General features: G+C 35.2%; 1 protein-coding gene across 4 annotated transcripts in view; it reads left to right on the forward strand.

Moving 5' to 3' along the window:
• LGR4 (leucine rich repeat containing G protein-coupled receptor 4) overlaps window positions 1-23935 on the forward strand; it is a 105843-nt gene extending 81908 nt beyond the window's left edge. For 3 of the 4 annotated variants that reach the window (XM_032283701.1, XM_032283703.1, XM_032283702.1), the window contains 14 exons: window positions 4825-5040; window positions 5864-5935; window positions 7694-7762; window positions 8947-9018; window positions 9201-9272; window positions 9577-9645; window positions 11201-11272; window positions 12648-12713; window positions 13503-13574; window positions 15792-15863; window positions 16162-16287; window positions 17430-17545; window positions 18124-18207; window positions 20745-23935. In XM_032283701.1, the coding sequence (XP_032139592.1) occupies window positions 4825-5040; window positions 5864-5935; window positions 7694-7762; window positions 8947-9018; window positions 9201-9272; window positions 9577-9645; window positions 11201-11272; window positions 12648-12713; window positions 13503-13574; window positions 15792-15863; window positions 16162-16287; window positions 17430-17545; window positions 18124-18207; window positions 20745-22021 (2455 nt within the window). In that variant the 3' untranslated portion in view covers window positions 22022-23935. Of the gene's footprint in view, window positions 1-4824; window positions 5041-5863; window positions 5936-7693; window positions 7763-8946; window positions 9019-9200; window positions 9273-9576; window positions 9646-11200; window positions 11273-12647; window positions 12714-13502; window positions 13575-15791; window positions 15864-16161; window positions 16288-17429; window positions 17546-18123; window positions 18208-18381; window positions 18552-20744 lie in introns of those variants that run through there. The other variant, XM_032283704.1, reaches the window with a different exon arrangement.
• The last annotated feature ends 218 nt before the right edge of the window (window positions 23936-24153 follow it).

The following is a 24153-nucleotide window of genomic DNA, read 5'->3' on the forward strand; positions in this document are numbered from 1 at the left end:
CACACACACACACACACACACACACACACACACACACACACACACACTACATCAATGGGAATGGGAATGAGTTCCCTTATAGAAATGTTACTTGGCTGACTTCATACACTCTCTCACCTCAGATGGATGTACACAGGGGGAGTCATCTGACCTCTCTTGGACCTGAATTCACAGGCATTTTAAATAATTCTTATTTTCTTTTGCTTCTTAAGAATTTATTTTACTTCAAGACCCTCATATTGAATTGTCATTTTGCAAGATTTAATAGTCAAAATACTCAATTATTTTGTCTAGTTTACAGGCTAAAAAAGAGAAGACTAAAATCTCATTTGCAACTTTAGAACAGAAAAATTACCCAGAAAACATACAAATATTTTAATTTGTACATTTAATTTAAATGTACTTTAATGTACAGTAAGTACATTAAAGTACACAAGACATTTATTGGTAATGTCGATGATTTATAGTGGTGTTTTTCACAGAAATCGTAGATTTCGCTCTCATGTTTTAAAAAAGCATACTGTGCTTATTTATCATTCATGGAGCAAATTGCTTACATTATCTCCAAAATTGGGATGAGTATATAGAGTGGAGGTAAAACAAACTTTTTTAAAAGGCATTGGGATGTTTTCATATATAGCAGAAACACAAGGTGCTGCTATGTGTTAGGCCTGTTTTATTTAAGAAGGAAATGTTCATGCGTTTGTTAGCAGAGTGGGTGCAGTGGTGAAGTTAGATACAATTGAAGTTTTGTCATGGTGTAAAACGGTCTTATCAGCACTTGAGTCATTTTGAAAATCTGTTCTTCAGATCTGAATTACATGAAAGATTTCATTGTGGTTTTGAATAGTGCTTAAAAGAAGCAAAGTTCATTAGGGATTGAAATTGACCACAAGTGGTTTGATGCAAGGGTATGTTTGATAATGACTTATAAAATCAGAAAGCCAATTGTTGATACTAATAAAAAGGTTGCATAATTGCCTCCCATAAAGCTAAAAAGACTAAAGCATTACCTTAGCAGGCTATTAAAGTGACATGTCATAATTATCTCCACTATAAATTTTTTAACATCAGATTACATTTTTATTGAATATTAAAAGATCTCAAAGATTAAATTTCCTGAGTTTTTCTCAGTTTTAAAATATGTTTACAACATTTACATTATTGGTAAGTTAGAACAGAGAGAAAGGAGATCTTTTGATTACACAGGTGTTTATTGATAACAAAGACTTTTAACAGTTAAATATCTGCATTTAATATTATTTTGTTACTGTAGTTTGTTTAGACAAGAAATTTAAAAACACATGAATCTCAGTCAATTGTAAAATAGGCTTTTGAGAATAGGGAATAGAAGCATGTTTTCCAGACAAAAATAACAAAGAAATTGAGTGGATAAATATGTCATTCACTGTTTAACAATAAAACTGTGCCTAAATAAAGCAGTAGTTTATCTCTTACCACATGGAGTTTAAATAGTAAAATACCTTGAATAAACCCTCATACTCTTTCCACTTTGTGAGATATTCGATGCTTTTTAGCATTTACTTAAAGAATTATAGTATTTTCTTCATCTGTTAGTTAGGAGGAGTACGAATAGCATAGGTCATTGCTACAAAGCCACACTGAAACAGTGCTCTGAAGCACTGATCTCAGTATAAGTACAGACTCTTCACTTTTATGGGTGCCTCACCACACCCGCATGTGAATTGAGGGATAAGGAGTAACCATTTCAGTCACCACAAATCGTTTTTCTCATTAAACCTCTTATTTAAGAGTTTCATTTTTCCATAGTTCTTTAATCCCTACTTAGGTGTGACTTCAAAATTTTTGGAAATTTTTAGTACAGAGAAAATTGTGTCCATGCATTTATTGTTGTATTATGCTATTTTATTGTTGTACTTAATGCCGTTTTGTATATACAAGAGTTTCATTACTGTCTTAGCTCAAAACTCACCTAATTTTCTAGCAATAAGTTAAGGCCATTCTTTTTCCTTGATGACACAGCATTCAAAGGAGTTCAAAGGTTGTATAAGGTACTGAATTTATATTAAAAAGGTACTGACAACTTTCCTTATTACGTATAGTATTTTCTCTATCAATGGAGGTATTGTAGATATTTGGAGGTGCATTGCACACTATTTTATTGAATCTGAATATACATTGTCATCAATATGATAAATAATTTAAACTTTTCAACTGCAGTAACACTAAGGAACTTCAATTTGTAACAAAAATGCAACCCAAACCCCTTACCTGGCCTATAGAGACTCATGGAATGTGGACCCTGTTCACATCCCCAGCTATGTCTCCTTGGGCCCTCTACTCCCCTCCTCCTGTGTTTTAATCACTCTTGTTTTCTGGGAGTTGTTGGATCATACCAAGTTGGTTTCTACTACTGGGTCTCTGCCCTGGCTCTTTTCTTTGCCTAAAACACTCCTTGCCCAGCTCCTGTTTCAACCCATTCTTGTTTATTCTTTAGGTCTCACTTTAAATGTCACCTTCTGAGAATGATGGTTTCCAGGTTCATCCATGTCCTTACAAAGGACACGAACTCATTGTTTTTTATGGCTGCATAGTATTCCATGGTGTATATGTGCCGCATTTTCCCTGTCCAGTCTATCATCGATGGACACAGGGAGGGGAGCATCACACACTGGGGTCTGTCAAGGGAAAATAGGGGAGGGACAGCGGGGGGTGGGGAGTTAGGGACAGAGAGCATGGGGAGAAATGCCAGATATAGGTGATGGGCAGGAAGGCAGCAAATCACACTGCCATGTGTGTACCTATGCAACAATCTTGCCTGTTCTTCACATGTACCCCAAAACCTAAAAAAAAAGGATCTGACCTCTGCAATGCAGGACAGAAAAAAAAAATGTCACCTTCTTAAAAATACTTTTCTTGACCAAATGCATTTTGGGTAGCTACCCTCCTCCTCAGAGTCCATCAGTCTTTAATTTCAGTGCCTTGTTTATCTACTCCAGACGTACTTTTAAACTACTCCATTATCATTTTGCAACTTGCATGTCACCTCCTCCACTGGAATATCAGTCTCCTAAGGACAGGCCTCTTGCCTTTCACTAGTTTATCCTTTCTGCCTAACAAGATGCTAAATTTAAATGTGTTGAATGAATTGCAGGTAATTAAGTTATCTACAAGTATAATTTAGTTACATTATTTATTTATATAATATGCTTAATTGTATGATTATAGTTTTAAGTCTCTTCCTTCCTAAGAATGGAAAAGTTCCATGAGGGGTATGTGCGTGTGTGTGTATGTGTGTGTGCGCGCGTGCGCGCATGTGTTTAAACACATTCCTATCTGCTCATTAAAGCAAATACTCTAAATAGCTCTGTAGCCAGGACTTTGCCAGTCTGTTATGTAAAAGTTGCCTGTCTCAGGGTAAGTTCTAGAAAGCCTCAAAAGTGAACAAGTCTAAAAATATGTGTTTCTAGGTAGATTCTTAAGGCAGCTGCTCAATGTCCTAAGCTCTCCCTTTTTAAGTGTTCTTTCAGTTATCTTGACTCTATTAGAAAGAAAGCTTCCATCTGATATTCACCAGGACCAATGGTCTTTAACCCCTGCTGATGTGTCACTAGGAAGGAAAATGCATCTGGGGCTGGGAGCAGTTAATTGGGACCAGGGGCCCAGAACCTGACTGTGGTGGAAAGGGACAGTTATGGCAGGAACTGAAGTTGGAACAGTGTAAGGAAACAGGAGGCACAAAAACCACTCTAAAACTCAGAATTTCCTGAACTTGAAAGTTGTCAAACTGTTTCTTTAAAAAGATGCTGTCATTTTGAATTTTTAATCAGTTTTTTTTGTGTTCTGTAATTTTCACAAAGAGGTCCAAGGCTGTGAGGCATGAATATAAATGATGAAAATACATCAACAAGGGATTTGTGAGGAGAAAGCTATGATTTGCCTGGCACATAGTGTCCCTCATCATATTAATACCAGATTGTTGAAAAGCAATTATTCCAACAATTACATCTGGTTATGCCAACAATAATACGTAGGACTTAGTTTCCTGATTTTCATATGGGGACTTAACTTTAAGTATGAGTAATCCTATTAGTAAGGTGTTCTTAATTCCAAAATTTTTGGAAAAATTGAAGAAGCTTTAAAGCCACAGTAACATTGATTCAAGGAGCTGCTTAATTTTTCCAACAGACAATTTGACCTTTTCTTAATAATTGTTAATTTTGGCACACAAATTTTTCAAAAGCACTTAACTGCTAAGAGAATAGGAAAAAGTTGCTTTGCCTGTACATGACACTTATATTTTTAACTTGCCTAGAGGTAATAAGGGTGATTGAAATCTATTGAAATTCTTTGTTGTTATAAACAAATTCTAAGTAGTTTCTAATATTTTCCTTTGGTACAGAATCAGTAACGAGGAAATTTAATGTCTAATATTAGTTATAATGTAACATTGGAAGTAAAGTAGCTTATTTGGTCAGTTTAGTTTCTTCTTTTTTTTTTCCCACGTATGTCTGATAATTATGCTCTGAAACATAATTTCAATATGAACTTTGTGAGTTTTTTAAAAAAATATATCTTTCTGCTATAAAGTTACTTCTTAGCCAAAGATAGTTGAAGAATATAGATTTGGATACATGTCATTCTTATGAAGGAAGAGAAAGAACTGACTTTCATATACTGGTCATGAAAATGTTATTAGATTTTATGAGGACTTCCAGTGAAATTAAAGATGGTCATTTTTATAAGTCCTTTTTGTTTTGAAAGCTTTGAGAGTTGTGAGACTTGGACTGACTCATTTCACTAGAATTTGTTACTGAACATGGTTGTTTCTGTTTCTGTCAGGCGTTTAGATGCCAACCACATTACCTCAGTCCCCGAGGACAGTTTTGAAGGGCTTGTTCAGTTACGGCATCTGTGGCTGGATGACAACAGCTTGACGGAGGTGCCTGTGCACCCCCTCAGCAATCTGCCCACCCTACAGGCGCTGACCCTGGCTCTCAACAAGATCTCAAGCATACCTGACTTTGCATTTACCAACCTTTCAAGCCTGGTAGTTCTGTAAGTATTTATTCCTTTTAACTCCATATATTTGTATTAATTGGGATACAAAAACAGGGTTCTTCTGACAGATTATTATCAAAGTACCCGCTGATTATGCTCCTGAATAGTTAGTGCTTGAGGGAGCTGCTTTTGTACAAGACTAAACAGAATAGGAGAATTAAAAAAATTAATAGCTGATAATAATTGTTGAATCCCTCAGATAAATGGCCAGTTGTGAACATGAGAAGAAATTGGGTCATTCAGCACATATTCATACAACTTTTGCTTGTGTCTCAGCTGTGTATTCAATGTTAAAAGAAGGGAAGTCACCTTGAGATGTCCATAGAAGTTAGTCCCAGGGTTATTTCATGTTTTCCACTTGTTCAGAGAGTATGTGATACACTATGTTTTTAATCTTCCAAGACATAACAAAGTAGCACTGCTTTTAAAATCTGTTAGAGATCTCACTGGTGTAAACCAAACACTTCCTCCACACCATTACCCTCATGTCCTCAGTAGGAGAGCTCATCAAATTTTGCTTCATATAATTAAGAGCCAATCAAAACTTTGTTTTGATATGAATAAATATTAAATAGCCTTCCACGTCTGTACCTTACTTCCATTACAGATACTTTCTCTTTCCATGGGTTAGTCTATGTTCACCGAGTCTTTGCAGTGTACATAGCAAGAGATAATTACCCAATACTATTTGTTTTCTATGGTCAACTGTTGATATGTTTAGCTATATCATTCCTTCACACACCAATTTAGACATATTAAACAATGATAATAGTTGCAAATGGGAGATGGAAATGTCATATTACGCTTTTTTTTCTCGTAGGCATCTTCATAACAATAAAATTAAAAGCCTGAGTCAACATTGTTTTGATGGACTAGATAACCTGGAGACATTGTAAGTATATTCATATTTTGAACAACTGCATTGTAATATTTAAAGTGCAATTTTGTACTTCACTGCAGAAAAATAAAAAAGTATTGGCCTTGAATTCAGCTCCTTATTAATTCACTTTGATAACTGACTAAATTCTTGCTAGCAAAGGACCCAATTATGAATACTAATCTAAGCTCATCACTAAAAATTGGAAAGTGTGAATTGCATATTTTCCCCCAAACAATACACATTCAAAACGGCTCAATCTACAAAGATTTATACCTTTTCAGAAATGTTGGTTTTGTTAAATGCATGACAGTTTTGGGACTTAATAAACTTCTAAAATGAATTCTGCATAGTTTTGTTTTTTCCATGACCTCAGTTGCCTTACTAATTGTTAACACTGGGTTTGAATACTATATCTGATTTCACATGTAACAAATGAAGATTTTATATTTTGCTATGATACTTTTGTTGTTTCCACTAGCTAAAGTGTTTGGGACCTCTGGCTGTTTCAACTGTACATTGCACCACGATATAAGTAAAATCATTGTGCAGCTATGTATATTTGAGAGAAGGGTCTTTATTTTTGTTGTTTTAGCCTATATTAGTTGCCTTTATTGCCTTTATTCAAAGATACATAATTTTTGCTGTTGTGATGAGTAAATGATTCAGAGAAGGTCCCAGTTACATGGGTGAGTAAAGCCTGATTGGAATGCTCAGGGTTTGTAATATTTTATTTGACTGAATTTTCTGGTTAACTGTCAGTTAAGGAGAAGACTTAAAATCTTTTAGGACTCTATTAATTCGCTTTCCTATCTAAATTAGAGGATAGGAAACATCAATGGATATTTGAAAGTAGAAGATCTTGTAGAAGATAGTTCCAAACTCAGATCTCCTTTGCTAAGTGTGTAAGTTTTAGTGTTATAAAGGAATCGGTTTCCTAATCCTGGGCCATGTACACTATTTCATTTATGTTAAAATTAAACCTCTTCAGAGTTAAATTTTATTTGCCATTTTATTTTCCATGTTAAAAAAAAAAGGAAAAGGAAAACAAAATATGTCTCAAAGGAGCTGAGCTTATAATTTTATTTTACTTTCATTCTGAAATCAATCATGCTAATCATATGCCAATGTACTCTTTATGTTAAAAGAAATTAAACTCTAAACACTCCCAAAACTAAGACGCTTTTAGTACAGATCACTATGACTTAGCTTTCTCCTAACTAATATAAAATTCTCAGTAATTTGTAACCTGCATGAAGGACAACAATTGTGTGAATCTACCCTGGTCCTTCTGATTATTCTTATCTCAGGTCATCATGCTGTTGTGGAACTGAGGTCAGCTGCTCTTATACCAGAATTTCAGGAAGCCACTGTGAACTCCAAATGGAAACCTCAGTTTCACGCTATGTCATTTACAAATGGCTATTCAATGAATTATATTCTAGGATGAATTTCCAGAGAAATACTATTCAGATGATTTATGTATTTAATGCATCAGAAATACATGATTCTGAAAATTCTTTGAATTTGTAAGTTTGTTGACCTAAAAACATCACAGAAGAAAAATGATTTTTCTCTATTCAGTATTGTAAGAAAAGGTGTAAATTCAGTTAAACTCCTACATGGCTTTTAAATGACAATATGGTTGATAAGGGAAGATTACCATACAGAGGATGTAATTAAATATATATATCTATATATCTGTAACAAAATCCCTTATGAATTGTAACCACTATTCAATATTTTGATATATTTTCACCCATTTTTTTCTAGGGACTTGAATTATAATAACTTGGGGGAATTTCCTCAGGCTATTAAAGCCCTTCCTAGCTTAAAAGAGCTGTGAGTATTGCTTCATTCTCTTTATGCCTTCATATCCCTGAAACTCACCATTCAATGTTCCAACAATGAGATTTTAGAACATCTTGTTCCATTACATATACTCATAATACATGCACACAAACACACAAATAATCATACAAATTAGATTGTGTTCGATGGCACAGATGATTTTGAGTATAGATTGCTGCAAGGGGTTAAATGCTAGTAAAACAAAAAGTCCTGATGTACAGTTTCTGCCTTTAAGGAGCTTGTAGTCTTAGTCACACTGGGGAAGCTGACCATGTTAAGACAGGTAGCTGTTTCTAGGTAGAAATCAATGCTGAATGGATAGGATAAATAAATCATTCCAGAAGAATACCTAGTTGAAGCTTGGAGTCACTGCAGAAAGCATCACCAAAGGAAAGGAGTTTGACTAGACTTGAAAGAATAAAAATATTTAAACAAAGGAATGAGGGGGCATTTTTGTTTTTGTTTGTCTGTTTTGGGACAGGGTCTCACTGTGTTGCCCAGGCTGGATTGCCATGATGCAGTGGTGTGGTCACAACTCACTGCAACCTTGACCTCCCAGGCTTAGGTCATCCCTCCCACTTTAGCTTCCTGGGTAGCTGGGACTGTAAGCCTGTGTCACCACACTCAGCTGATTTTTAATTTTTTTCTAGAGATAGGGTTTCATCATGTTGCCCAGGCTGGTCTCAAACTCCTGGGCCCAAGTGATCCCTTCAAAGTGCTGGGATTATAGGTGTGAGCCACTGTGCCCAGCCTGAGGGAACATGTTGGATGGGTAGAGATAGTGACTATATACAGCACAATAGGGACTGTGTGCTGTGAGCTAGTTGATGGTGAACATTCTAAGAGGCATTGCCAAGAGACTAAATACAGGCTACAGTGAGAGAGATTTTGAGGTTAGAACACCTGTTTATCATGGTCTAAAGCTTTTTTTTATGATGAAGCAACAAATAAATGCATATGAGGGATCTGATACATACCAGGCTAAGCAGTGGGTTAAAAAAGAATTAGGTATGATACTGAAAAAGATAAGATAAAATTTTAGATTTCCTATGTTTAAAAATTTTCATGTAGTCATTATCATTATAATTTATAGAATGCTAAATAGCAGTAGTTACTTGAGTTTTATTTCAGAAGAGGATAATGCATTTCAAAGTACTTTTCTCCTATCTTTCTAGAGGATTTCATAGTAATTCTATTTCTGTTATCCCTGATGGAGCATTTGATGGTAATCCACTCTTAAGAACTATGTAAGTATTTCTGAAAGTTTCTTTTAATGTATAATTATGTGAAGCTATGTCTGTAACTTGCCAAACATCTGGATAAATAAAGAAAATTCAGGCTTTTAGCTATGTGTATATTGTGAACATAGATTTAATATTAGAGTGCTTGTGAATATGTGAAAATTTTGCTCTTTTGGGTATTTTCACAGACATTTGTATGATAATCCTCTATCTTTTGTGGGGAACTCTGCATTTCACAACTTATCTGATCTTCATTCCCTGTAAGTATATGAATTTAAAAATAAACCTGAATATTTATACAGTTGTTTTAATGGAAAACAAGAATTTATTACTGGAACTCCAAAAAACAAAATCTTTAAAATTTTTTTCCTCCTTGGGCATAAGTTTTAATGGTTCTTATTTTTGCCAACAGTCAAATTATCACACTTTAAGGTACATTCAAGAACATTCAAGAGATGAAACTAGTTTTATTTTTAGTTTTACTTGCACTGTAATTTTAAACTGTTTAAAAGATGGAATATGAAAAAAATTAAAAATTACTTTGTCTTTCTCAATTTCTTAAAGAGTCATTCGTGGCGCAAGCATGGTGCAGCAGTTCCCCAATCTTACTGGAACTGTCCACCTGGAAAGTCTGTAAGTGTGGCCTTTTGAAGAGGGGTTGTATAAAGATAACACTGCTGGACAGTCAGCAGGGTGCCAGGGTCTTTTAGGGACAATGATGGGTTTATGCTGATTCCTCCAGTTTCCCTTTGCACATATCATGCGTGGAGAAGAATATGTTGAGTTTGGGGTCAGTAAGCTTAGGCAGAGTAGAGCCGATTATGTAGATACGATCTGAAAAGTTTACAGAAAATACAAGGCAATAACGAAGTGCCAAATTAGAAGCAGTGTTTTCAGAATTTAGAAGTGGGAGCAATCGATATAGATTATCACAGAAGGCTTCCCGGAGGAGATGGAATGTTTGAATACTGTCAGGTTTTCCAGAGCTGGGTCTTTTATTTAAGGCAGGATTAGTAAAACTGGAAATACCAAATGTATTCTCAGAGATGGCATATAGATGAGCAAATATAGCTAGAATTGCATGTTTATAATAGGATGGGGGTGGCATGGAGAAATCGGAGAATTGTTTGGGATTAGATTTTAGAATGACAAGCCTTGAACATTGGACATTGGACATTTGGTTATGGCAGTTTCCCAGTGAGTGGTCTGTGCATGGGTTTATAGGTGCACTTAAGATCTTGATGACCTCAGCCCTCCAGACAGCCAGGTGGGGCCTGAGGCAGCTAGAGCCTCTAGCCACAGGAGTCTTACTGCAGCACGCCATTTAACTGTTACAATGGTCACATGTGACAAGAATTTTTTTAAAAAAAAAGAACTTGGAAAGCACTGAGGTAAGGAGTTTAAACTTGGCTCTTAAGGCAGCTGGTGGTGTTGAGAATGTTTGAGCAGGTAATGTGAGGTGGGTAAGGAGACAGAGACTAGAGATGGGAAGGGAAGGAGTGTAAGAACAGTGAGGCAGCCGTGGGAATAATCCACCTGACCGGGTGAACACACTTAATTATGAGAGCTCCAGGTCTTTAATCCATCACTGGATTTGTACCAGGACAAATAGCATGGTCTGTTTGAGATTCATCCACCCCTCTCTGCCTCATTTCACTCTTTCTCTGAAAGAATTAGATGCTAGAAACAAAACAGAGGAAGAAATAACAGGAACTGGTGATAGACAATAGAAGGGAGCATAGAAAGGGAGGGGAATAAGAGAACATTTCCGAATGCTGAGCCAGTTAACTGAAAGAAAAGACAGAAACAAGGTTCCGGGGCAGGATGCAAGTTGGTTTCAAATGTCTTGGGTATAAGAAAGTGACAACTTGCAATTAACTGTGACCAGACTGTGTGACTGTGGATTAGTGTTTTCCTCTTGGTCCATGTGGGAAATCAAGCCCATCTGGACAATATCAACATCTCATGTCACATGTGTTTTTGACTGTGAAGATGATATCAGAATTGGGGATCAGTTCACTTTCCTGCTGCCTAACTTTAAGGAATAATTAGGCCATGGGATGTATAGAATCTAGTCCATGTGTAAATATATGAGCACTTATTTTTCTATAATTTTTCCATATGGGAATACATTTTGCTTACTGTCTTGAGTTGAATTATTTCTTATATGAATAATGTTTTTCTGCAGGACTTTAACAGGTACAAAGATAAACAGCATACCTAATAATTTGTGTCAAGAACAAAAGATGCTTAGGACTTTGTAAGTTGGATTCTTCTTCCCTTTTCCTCATACCTTTTGTTTATATATTTATATAGGTCCAGTTTTATTTTTAAGGATCTACTTTCATAAGGTGGTTTTGAGGTATAATTACTTCTTAGTTGTTCCCTTCCTGTTAAGGAGCAGATGTTTGAGTTGTCTCCAGGGTGGGTAATGTGCATTTGAATTAGGTTTTAGGGTTAGGAATATATCATATACTTGTGACTTTATTCTGAGCAAAGTAAAACCAAGCCAGGTTCTTTCTTAATTTTTTCTCATCTGAGTCTTTGTCTTTATTCTAGTTTCTTCAGGGGTCTATCTCCTTATATTCTCCTCTCTTTCATCAGCAACCTAAATCTTTATTCAATTGGTGATGAACTAAAGCATGTAGCTTTCTAAAAACTTTAGGCTGACCTAGAAACTAAAAGTAAATAAAGGATGTAAAAATGTCACCAGAATAAACAATTAAGTTATTAAGTTGTTAATAAGTATTCAGTGGAGGGAGATAGTAACAAAATAAATGACTGATTGATTAAGCAAGTAAAGTCATACATCCACTTAACAATGGGAATACATTCTAAGAAATGTGTCGGGGGCGCTTCGGTGGTTTCTTCTAGGCTATATGATATTATCTGTTGCTCCTAGCCTACAAACCTGTACAACATGATAGTGTACTGAATACTATAGGTAATTGTAACACAATGGTAAGTATTTGTTTATCTAAATGTAAAAAAGTTGGAGCAGATTAACAGTGTTATACTCTTATGGGACCATATCATTGTATATGGTGTCTGTCATTGACCAAAACTGTTACTTGGATCATGACTATAATTTAATGATATAGTGGCGTATCAGACTTAAACACAATGACAACTTGAGAAAAAACTGCAGTGGGACTGAGAGTTAACTAGTTCTGGTGTTTGATGTAACATAAATGTTTTTTAAAATGTTGATAAGCATACCATTTCTTTTAGAGCTTTTCAGTAAAAGAATATAATAAGTTGTTTATGGCATAAACAGTATTGAAAAAATACAAATTTAAAAAAAAACTAGTTTTACCATTAAAACAAATTTTATATATTTAAGTTTACATATTTATGTTTTTACTTTACATATATACTTTATATAAATGTATTTTTACATATTTTATAGTGTCTGTTCAACAATATATACTTGAACTTTATAAATCTTAGGCTTATTGTATCACTGAGGTATTCGAGAAGCTTACAAGTCTTAGGAAAAAAATAATTGCTTTTCTTATTCAGGCATATCTCTTTATTACAGATCTTAGCTCTGCTTTCAATGCTTCTGAGTACCACTCTTCTAATATAGTATTCTGATAACATAGCATTAATTTGTTAATTTCCATTGTTTTAAGGGACTTGTCTTACAACAATATAAGAGACCTTCCAAGTTTTAATGGTTGCCATGCTCTGGAAGAAATGTGAGTTGGTCTTTGACTTACTCTTTTTGCTGTGGTATATTGTTAGTTTGTTGAGCATTTTCTATTTTTAATAGATGGACTTAATAGTAAGAAATTAGAAATTCTGATAATCAGATGTTCCCATGAATAAAATATCAAATTGAACTAGATGTGTTCATGCAACCAGCATGTATTATGTATCAGGCATCCCATGAAACACCATACAGGTGAAGTTGGTGTATATTTAAAAGAAATGGAAAAGAAAAACTTGTCCAGCTATTGAGGGAAATCAGACATGAATGCCAGTAGCCATCATGTCCTATGCTGGACAGCTCTGGTGGAAACTGGCTGGGAGACGGGGAGAGGGAGGCATTAATTCTCCCATTTTAAATCTGTTTAGTCCTGTAACTTTATTCCTGTGGTATTTGTAATGGTTGTGTTGTTTTGGTTTCTTTTCTCCCTGCATCATCTTCCATCTCTTATGCCTGAGTGGGGTTGATAGGCAATTTAGATAGCATATCAGTTAATTCCCAGTATAATATGGGATGTAATACCAATTAATCTAACTCATTTCATAAATGAGAAAAGGGCAGTTCTCTTTCAACAAGATTACTGTTACATAAGAATAGTTAATAGTTATTAAAACTTAGAAAAATTCAAATAAGAAATGTTATAATGCTATTTTTCAAAATAGAAAGTAACTTTTTTCCTTCTCTGTATCTCTTTCTCTTTATTTTTCCTCTGTCCTCCTCCTCCTTCTTCGCCTGTCTTGGTCTTCATCTTCTTTCTTCTTTTTCTTTTTTTCTTTAGTTCTTTACAGCGTAATCAGATCTACCAAATAAAGGAAGGCACCTTTCAAGGCCTGTTATCTCTAAGGATTTTGTAAGTTTGTCTATGATTATTAAAGGCAATAAATTTTTTCCAAACTAAATTAATATATAGTTATGATTTCTGTTACTGTGTTACTAGATATACTTAAAGACATAATTTTAAATTTTAGCCTGACCAGCATGGTGAAACCCTGTCTCTACTAAATACAAAAAATTAGCCAGGCATGGAGGTGCATGCCTGTAATCCCAGCTACTTGGGAAGCCGAGGCAGGAGAATCACTTGAACCCAGGAGGCGGAGGTTGCAGTGAGCAGAGATTGTGCCATTGCACTCCAGTAGGACAACAAGAGTGAAACTCTGTCTCAAAAAAACAAAACAAAAAAAGATATAATTTGTGTTCAGTTAAACATTATTTTTAGACTTTACCTAAAATATTATTTTAGACTTTGCAAGATTTTTAGACTTGAAACTTTATAATCTACTTTCAATATTTTTTATTTTAGCTAATTGTTTAGCTATTTTCATTGGCAAATAGAAAAATGTCTAATGTGTATAACTGAAGTGATGTAGCTTGTTTGTTTTCAAGTTATAATAGTGAGGTGTGCCAATTCATTAGGGCAAGGGTAAGCAGACCATAGCCCACGGGCAAAATCCAGCTCGCTTCCTGGTTTATCAATTAAGTTTAATTGAACACTGCCAGGTCTTTTGTTGAAGTGCTGTCTAAAGTTGCTCTTACCCCACTATAGCAGAATTGAGTACTTACAGCAGAGAGCATGTGACCCACAAAGGCGAAAGTATTTGCTATCTGGCCCTCTACAGAAGAAGTTTGCTGACCTGTGCGCTGGAGTATCTATCATGACAAATAGAGCTCATAAACCACAGAAGTACTTATTTAAAAAATCATTTGAATTTGACTACATATTTGTTCTAGGAACTCTCAAAAGCACTTGGGAATATAGAGCTGACTGAGAGAAACCTTGTCAGTCACTATTCCTAGAACTTTTGCACAGAAAACACAGTACACTAAATTAGTGAACGTTTTTTTCTATTTTTTGAGACACGGTCTCTCACTCTGTCACTCAAGCTGGAATGCAGTGGTGCAATGACAGCTCACTGCAGCCTTCAACTCCTGAGCTCAAGCTATCCTCCCACCTCAGCCTCCTGAGTAGTCGGGGGACTACAGGTGCACACCACAATGCTCAGCTAATTTTTTTTTTTTTTTTTGTAGAGATGAGGTCTCCCTATGTTGCCCAGGCTTGTCTCAAACTCCTGGCCTCAAGTGATCCACCTTGGCCTCCCAAAGTGTTTAGATTATAGGTGTGAGCTACCTTGCCCAGAACAACATTTTTCTGTTACAGAAAAAGTTTAAAAAATTGACAGTGAAGTAAAATTACATATATTGAATATCCCTTTTAAGAGATACAATGTGCACTCTATTAGAAAATATTTAATTGGTAGTTGGATTGCTAAATCATCTTAGGTTGTAGACTAACTTTCTGTGAACCTATGCAGTCATAGGGAAGAAGACTGGCTCCTAGTTGCCATCACTTTTAGAATACTGATAAGTGACAATAAGAAGCTGGTCTTTTCATGATTTGGAACCAAGTGTATTGAATTTCTTTGTTATCTAAGAGATGTGTCTCAGAGTAAATTTTTTCAATCTTTATATTTCCTTTAAGGTTCTGTGTAATTGTGTTTGTAGATTATTTCCGTTTTATTAATTGTATAATATCAGAATTTCTCAGGGTATGTTCCTAAATACACAGCTGGCCCTACTGTTGATGCAATTTCCTGCTTAGGAAAAGAAGGGTATCTCCAGCCCTCCTGGAATGCTCTTGTTTGCATATTGACTGTTTGTCTTCTCTTGGGACCTTATCACTAACCTTTGAGAAGGCAAATAATGTAAAGTCTGTTTTTATTTTCAGCTTTTTCAGAAACTGGGCTTTTCCTTACTGAGTTAGCAGTACCAAAGGTTATATCATTTATATTTTTGAATTGATATCAGAAAGATAAAGTGGGAAAATTCACAACTGTTTTGAAACAGATGCCAGCTAGAATTACTGCTATATGGAACATATTCCAAGAAATAGACTGTTGTGAAGGAGAGGCATTCAACATAAACAGGAAAAAATGTTGCTGGGTGAGATTGAAGAGCTTCGTTATCTTATCAGCAATATTGTGTTACTACCTCTAATTTTAAAGTATAGTCTAAGTAAGTGGCATTTTGAGTATTTATTTGAAAGATTAACATGTTACTTTTATAATTGCAGAGATCTGAGTAGAAACCTGATCCACGAAATTCACAGTAGAGCTTTTGCCACACTTGGGCCAATAACTAATCTGTAAGTAGATGATTATGCAGTAATGTCATGAAGGTAGTAAACTAGTGCTATGGGAACATCTGTTTTAACATTGTCAAATCAAAGTATTTTTCTGTTTAGTTGTTCCCTTGCATAAATGCTAAGCTGTATTTATAGTAAAATCTTCTCAAATGGCAAGATACATGCTAGACCTATCATTTTGGCATCCCTACTTGAACTTCATATTAGGGATCTAATATTTATGCTGTGAATACATGTACAGATGTTTTTATGTTATTTACATCTTGGGCATTAACATAAAGTCTCATTCATATTTTAGAGATGTAAGTTTCAATGAATTAACTTCCTTTCCTACGGAAGGCCTGAATGGGCTAAATCAACTGAAACTTGTGGGGAACTTCAAGCTGAAAGAAGCTTTAGCAGCAAAAGACTTTGTTAACCTCAGGTGTGTTTTTGCTTATTTTTCTTTTTTTTTTGAAGTTATGGTAGGCTCCAAAATTATAGAGTGTCCTGGTTTTTTGCTGTGGTTCTCAGATTTTCTGATAGGCTATAATTTAAGGGTATTTTCTACCTCCATCATTGTAAATTTGGTAAAAAATAGAACATAAACATTATTCCATAGGTTTTAAGACTGTGAACTGGAGCCCTTGATGTCCTCAAAGAGATAATACAGCTATTCATCAGAATGTTTTTTTTAATACAGTGGACTTTTCATTAGCAATAAGATAGCAGAAACCATGTAAATGTGAACCTGCAGAAAACTGATACAATGCTACAATACTTCATGAAGATTTTAGAGGTATGAGGGACTGCAGAAAATACAGTAGAGAGAGTGCTTGAGAATATTGTTATGAGGCCAAGCACAGTGGTGCACGCCTGTAATCCCAGCACTTTGGGGAAGGCCAAGGTGGGCGGATCACTTGACACCAGGAATTCAGCCCAGACAACCTACAAAAAATACAAAAATTAGCTGGATGTGGTGGCACGTGCCTGTAGTCCCAGCTACTCGGGAGGCTGAAATGGATCACTTGAGCCTGGGAGTTCTAGGCTACAGTGAGCTGTGATTGCACCATTACACTGTAGCGTGAGTGACAGAGCAAGACCCTGTCTCTGACAAAAGAGAGAGAATACTATTGTTGAAGAAGAGAATAAATATTTTCATTGCATTTATTTAAACAAAGTAAATTTATTTAATGGTATAAAGTCACAAATGACCTGGGGCATTAATTTTAAGTGAAACTATCAGTTTCATATGATAAATTGAGCATAGTGAATACATTTATAAAAGGAGTCATAGATATTACTTTAAATTACAGTACTGCTGTTAAATTTTAAGCATAGTTTGATTTATATCTGACTGTTAAGAGAGATCTTACAGAAAGGGAGAAAGCCTTGGTGTCATCTGATACCACAGCTGTTGTCACAGGTAAGGAAACTGAGGCCCAGAGAGGATGAATGACCAGCCTAAAGCACATGACAGATCTTTCTGATTCGTAGGCTGGGGTTTTCAAGTTTAAAATACTTTTATAAAACAAAACCATATCTGTGAAGTTGCTATTCAATGTAGATTTTACAACTTTTTTCCAGGTCTTTATCAGTACCATATGCTTATCAGTGCTGTGCATTTTGGGGTTGTGACTCTTATGCAAATTTAAACACAGAAGATAAAAACCTCCAGGACCACAGTGTGGCACAGGAGAAAGGCAAGTGCATGAGTTTTAGAAAATAGAACACTCCTTTAAGGCATTGATTAAAGTTTCTGTTATTATAATCACTTTGTGAAGGAATAATAGGAAATCTGTGAGAAAAATGACATTCTCTGGCCAGGTGTGGTAGCTTATGCCTGTCATCTCAGCACTTAGGGAGGCCAAGGTGGGAGAGTCATTAAAGCCCAAGAGTTCAAGATCAGCCTGGGGAACAAAGTGAGACTCTGTCTCTGTGCTAAATTTTAAAACTAGTCGAATTTAGTGGCATGTGCCTATATTCCCCACTACTTGGGAGGCTGAGGTGGAGAATCCCTTGAGCTGAGCCTAGGAGTTCGAGGTTGCAGTGAGCTATGATTGTGCCACTGCATTTCAGACTGTGCAATAGAGCAAGAACTTGTCTCTAAGAAAAACCCAAACCCAAAAGAAACAATGGCATTCACTATGCTATCAGCATCCTTAATGTGTTATGGAGCCTTCTATAAGGAGAACTTATATACAGAGAAAATTGCAGGAAAATATGGTTCTTTTGAGTTGTATAAGGTTTTAATTAAACATACTTTGTGTTATATGTTCAGGTACTGCTGATGCAGCAAATGTCACAAGCACTGTTGAAAATGAAGAACATAGTCAAATAATTATCCACTGTACACCTTCAACAGGTATGCCCAGCCTATTTTGCCACCGTTACTCATGTTAAACAAACATTAGGCAAATATATCTAAATCTCCTGGGTATAGATGTGGTTTCTGTAATAGGGATGGTACTAGAGGTTCTTGTGAGGCCTTCTGATTTGTGCTTTGTATAACAACCAGCAGCTTAGGAATGTTTTGCAGAATCTCAGGCCCAGACCTACTGAATCAGAATCTGCATGTTAACAAGCTCCCCGAGGTGAGAGTTATACACGTTAGAATTTTGGAAGCACTTTCTTAATGCTCCTCTAACTCTGGGACTAGTTCTATAAGTTAGTAGTATGTAAAGATTCTGTGTGTGTGTGTGTGTGTGTGTGTGTGTGTGTGTGTGTGTGTGTGTCTGTGTGTCTCTGTGTGTTTAATGTAGCCTTGCCCTCCTTTTTTCTCCTCACTTACTTCATTGACTTTGTAGTCTTGGGAAATTTATTAAGTTGACACCACATACTTGGTCATGATTGTCATAGTCTGCCCAATCTACCAGAGAAGATGTATTTATAATTGTAGTGTAAAAGAAAGGCTTAAATGTTTTAGTTAAATTGTGTACACAAAGTAGATTCCTTTGTTAATGTAATATCACAGGAGAATCTGGACATTAATTTTATAACTCAGAATTATAAGTATTATGGATTCACTAGTGATTGCTGCTGAATTGTGAGCTTAAGGGTCTGCCTATGTTTTCTATGAATACTTTCTTGTGTAGAGAATAAGCTCTAAGTTACCAGATAAGTGAATGTGATTGGCAAGAATCATCTAAGTTTATGTAATTTATTTTATTGTGTGTTAGCGTCTATATTAATTTGTAAAGATTGAGGTACAGCTCACTCACTTGTCCCACTGGAGTTCATGTGCATAAAGAGAATGTACATAAAGAACTGATGATCCAATGAGAAGGGAACAGGTTTTTAAAGAGGAAGCTGGACTTGAATGTGCAGCATTTCCATTTTTTCCACCCCGAACCTAAACTTGGAGATTGGCCAGGAGGAAAGCTGGTCTGAGCTCATCCCTTTGGGCTGCTGTGGGGATGAACTCTGCAGGCCTGCCTCCCCCTACTCAGTTGTAGTAACACAGAGACACGGATGTGCTTGCTGCAGAAGCAGGAAGTAGAGGAAAGCTAGGATCCTCCTGTTAGCACCAGAGGATGCCACAGGCTTCCAAAGACAGGGACTGGATTGAGGCTGCTTCCAAGGTTTTTTTGGAAAAGTAACTTTTCTCACCCATAAAAGGGTTCTCAAAAGGTGTTCTCTTCTCTCAGGTCGATGAGCTACCCCTTCTTCCATGAAGGATGAGTTTAGATAACAGAGTTAAAGGTGATAATGAACTTTCTCTTAGCACTTCCTGAAGGGGGAGTTAAAAGGAAATTTAAATAAGAGTTTCTTGCGATAATTGGAAGACAGATAAATGGTGCAGAACTGGCTTTTTAGGTCTGTGAATATCTCAACAATTGAAAATGTTTTATTGGATATATCATTTTCATGACAGTTCATAAAACATGTTTTTTAGGTAATTGTAATACATAGTTTTCTTGTGTTTCATAGTCAGAATCTTGTTTTTCCTTTCTAATTTTTCAATAAAAGAGTTGTAATTTTTGTCAAAACTAGCATGTCAACTAGTTACTGGAACATACAGTTCAGCAACTGAATGCGTTCTTGCAATGCTAGTTTGTATTATGCAGAATTTTATTGTATGTAGCTTTGTACGAATAGTTAACATCACTGAGGTGTACTCCTAGCTACATTATCTCACTGAATGGCCTTTGTCAGGTCAATCAAATGCTTTGAAATAATCAGTTTCTCTGGATGAAGTGGGGGTAATTACACCTATCTTAACCTGCTTTATCAGGTTGCTTTTGAAATCCACAAGAAAATGTATAAAAAATATGTGTACATACAAACATATACATACATAATTATAAAGTATATTGGGGCTAGAAAGGAAGAAAAGGGAGCTAATAATTATTGAAGTCTAACTATATATCCAGCAGCCTGCTTAGTTCCTTATGTGTATAATTTCAGTTAAGCTGCACAACCGTATGAAATAGGCATTATTACCCACAAGCGAGAAAATAAATACAGGTTAAAATTTATACAATTTTAAGTTGCTTTCTCAAGGTAAGAATAGCAAGTTACAACCATCTCATTCCAGACCCTCAGTTTATCAAATACCTCTTATGCCCTAAACATTGTGCTATGTAAATTAGCTTAGGTGTAAGAAAAAAATGAAAATTTTCATCTAAATGTCACTCTTTATCAAATATTTAATAAAAGAAATATTTTATAGCCTTATCAAATATTTAATAAAAGAAATCAAAGTCCGTTTATTTTTTTTAAATAGCCTAGTCCATGACTAAAATATCTTAGAAGCAGTAACCATTTCAGTTTTGTTCAATTCAAATAGAGAACATATTTAATTAGTCTATATCATTAGTTTTTCTAGCAAGCCATATCATTTTCTAAATTATTTTCTAAGTTATCTTTTATTTCTCTCTCTCTCTCTCTGTTTTGTTTTAGGTGCTTTTAAGCCCTGTGAATATTTACTGGGAAGCTGGATGATTCGTCTTACTGTGTGGTTCATTTTCTTGGTTGCATTATTTTTCAACCTGCTTGTCATTTTAACAACATTTGCATCTTGTACATCACTGCCTTCATCCAAATTGTTTATAGGCTTGATTTCTGTGTCTAACTTATTCATGGGAATCTATACGGGCATCCTAACTTTTCTTGATGCTGTGTCCTGGGGCAGATTCGCTGAATTTGGCATTTGGTGGGAAACTGGCAGTGGCTGCGAAGTAGCTGGGTTTCTTGCAGTTTTCTCCTCAGAAAGTGCCATATTTTTATTAATGCTAGCAACTGTCGAAAGAAGCTTATCTGCAAAAGATGTAATGAAAAATGGGAAAAGCAATCATCTCAAACAGTTCCGGGTTGCTGCCCTTTTGGCTTTCCTAGGTGCTACAATAGCAGGCTGTTTTCACCTTTTCCATAGAGGGGAATATTCTGCATCACCCCTTTGCTTGCCATTTCCTACAGGAGAAACACCATCATTAGGATTCACTGTAACCTTAGTACTGTTAAACTCACTAGCATTTTTATTAATGGCCATTATGTACACTAAGCTGTACTGCAACTTGGAAAAAGAGGACCTCTCAGAAAACTCAGAATCTAGCATGATTAAGCATGTCGCTTGGCTAATCTTCACCAATTGCATCTTTTTCTGCCCTGTTGCATTTTTCTCATTTGCACCATTGATCACTGCAATCTCTATCAGCCCTGAAATAATGAAGTCTGTTACTCTGATATTTTTTCCATTGCCTGCTTGCCTGAATCCAGTCCTGTATGTTTTCTTCAACCCAAAGTTTAAAGAAGACTGGAAGTTACTGAAGCGACGTGTTACCAAGAAAAGTGGATCAGTTTCAGTTTCCATCAGTAGCCAAGGTGGTTGTCTGGAACAGGATTTCTACTACGATTGTGGCATGTACTCACACTTGCAGGGAAACCTGACTATTTGTGACTGCTGCGAATCGTTTCTTTTAACAAAGCCAGTATCATGCAAACATTTGATAAAATCACACAGCTGTCCAGCATTGGCAGTGGCTTCTTGCCAAAGACCTGAGGGTTATTGGTCTGACTGTGGCACACAGTCAGCCCACTCTGATTATGCAGATGAAGAAGATTCCTTTGTCTCAGACAGTTCTGACCAGGTACAGGCCTGTGGACGAGCCTGCTTCTACCAGAGTCGAGGATTCCCTTTGGTGCGCTATGCTTACAATCTACCAAGAGTTAAAGACTGAACTCCTGTGTATGTAACCGTTTCCTCTGTCAACCAAAATCAGTGTTTATAGAGTGAACCCTATTCTAATCTTTCATCTGGGAAGCACTTCTGTAATCACTGCCTGGTGTCACTTAGAAGAAGGAGAAGGTGGCAATTTATTTCTCAAATCAGTCATTTTCAAAGGACAGGTGCCTAAATTATAAATTGGTGAAAAATGCAATGTCCAAGCAATGTATGGTCTGTTTGAAACAAATGTATGACTTGAAAAGGATCGGAGGTGTAGTATAGCAATATAATGTTAGGTTTTTCTGATCTATAAAAAGCAAATTTATACCTATTTATGAATTAAGCACAAGATAAAGAACAGCTGTTAATATTTTTAAAAAATATATTTTAAAATGTGATTTTCTATAACTGAAGAAAAAGTCTTGCTAATTTTACCTAATGTTTCATCATTAATCTTAGGACAACTTACTGCAGGCCCAAAAAAGGGACTGTCCCAGCCAGAACTGTGAGAGTATACATAGGCATTACCTTACTATGTTTTCAGTTGCCATCTTAACATAGGAGAATCATAAATTTTGCTTTGTTGATTTATAAATCTAAAACCTGAAGATGTTTTTAAAACAATATTAACAGCTGTTAGGTTAAAAAAAAGTAGCTGGACATTTGTTTTCAGTCATTATACATTGCTTTGGTTCAATCAGTAATTTTTTCTTCAGTGTTTTGTGATTATACTACTAGAAAAAAAGTAAAAGGCTAATTGCTGTGTGAGTTTAATAGATTTGGCTAAACTACTAACTAATGTGGGGGTTTAATAGTATCTGAGGGATTGGTGGCTCCATGTAATGTTTTCATTAATAAACACTTCCTAATATCATTGGCTCTACTGATATTTTCCAATTTGTTGGTTTGTCACCTAGTAATAATTTGGATTATATAGAAAGTAAACTGTGGTCAATACTTGCATTTAATTGGAAGAAATGGGGAGTAAGTATGACACAAAGTACTTATGTTTATTTCTTATTGAGCTGGATTCTCTTGAACCTATGCTATTAAATGGAAACTTCCATATATCTTCCCCATACTATTTTTTTTACAAAAAGCCTATTCAGTAGTTCAGAGGTTGAACTCTGGTTAAACAAGATAATATGTTATTAATAAAAATATAAGAAGAAGGAATTAAAGCTTAGTCCTGTGTCTTTAAAAATTAAAAATTTTACTTGATTCTCATGTATGGTCTTTAGACCTATTACTGTGTGGAGTCTTAAGGTTATAATTGTTCAATATGTTTTTTGAACAATGTGCTAAATCAATAGCAAACCCACTGCCATATTAGTTATTCTGAATATACTAAAAAAATTCAGCTAGATTGCAGTTTAATAATTAAACTGTACATACTGTGCATATAATGAATTTTTATCTTATGTAAATTATTTTTAGAACACAAGTTGGGAAATGTGGCTTCTGTTCATTTCGTTTAAAGCTACCTCCTAAACTATAGTGGCTGCCAGTAGCAGAATGTTAAATTGTGGTTTATATACTTTTTGCATTGTAAATAGTCTTTGTTGTACATTGTCAGTGTAATAAAAACAGAATCTTTGTATATCAAAATCATGTAGTTTGTATAAAATGTGGGAAGGATTTATATACAGTGTGTTGTAATTTTGTAAGGCCAACTATTTACGAGTTTTAAAAATTGCTATCATATTTGTATATTTACACATCTGATAAATGTTAAATCATAACATGGTAAGAAACTCCTAATTAAAAGGTTTTTTTCCCACAATTCAAATTATTGAAAATTTTTCATTTTATTCATTTTAAAACTAGAATAACAGATACATAAAATGTGTTAATCTTTGTGCTATATATGGTATGAAATACAATATTGTACTCAGTGTTTTGAAATATTAAAGTTTCTAGAAAGCAATCTATTTTGCCTTAATTTAAAAGTAGGTATATTAATGAATTTAGTTTTAAAGTAAGCAAATTAAATATTTTTAAGTGGACAGTATTAGAAGAAATGTTGAAAGTAACCACTAGAAAACACTATTTTGATATTTGTTTATAAATATATAAGAACATTTTGCTGAAATTTATAAATAAGGTTTTATCCTGAGTCTGAACCATACTTGTGGAAAACAGATT

The sequence above is a fragment of the Sapajus apella genome, unplaced genomic scaffold (assembly GCF_009761245.1).
Source record: "Sapajus apella isolate SASKATOON/1434 unplaced genomic scaffold, GSC_monkey_1.0 scaffold14, whole genome shotgun sequence".
NCBI lineage: Eukaryota > Metazoa > Chordata > Mammalia > Primates > Cebidae > Sapajus > Sapajus apella.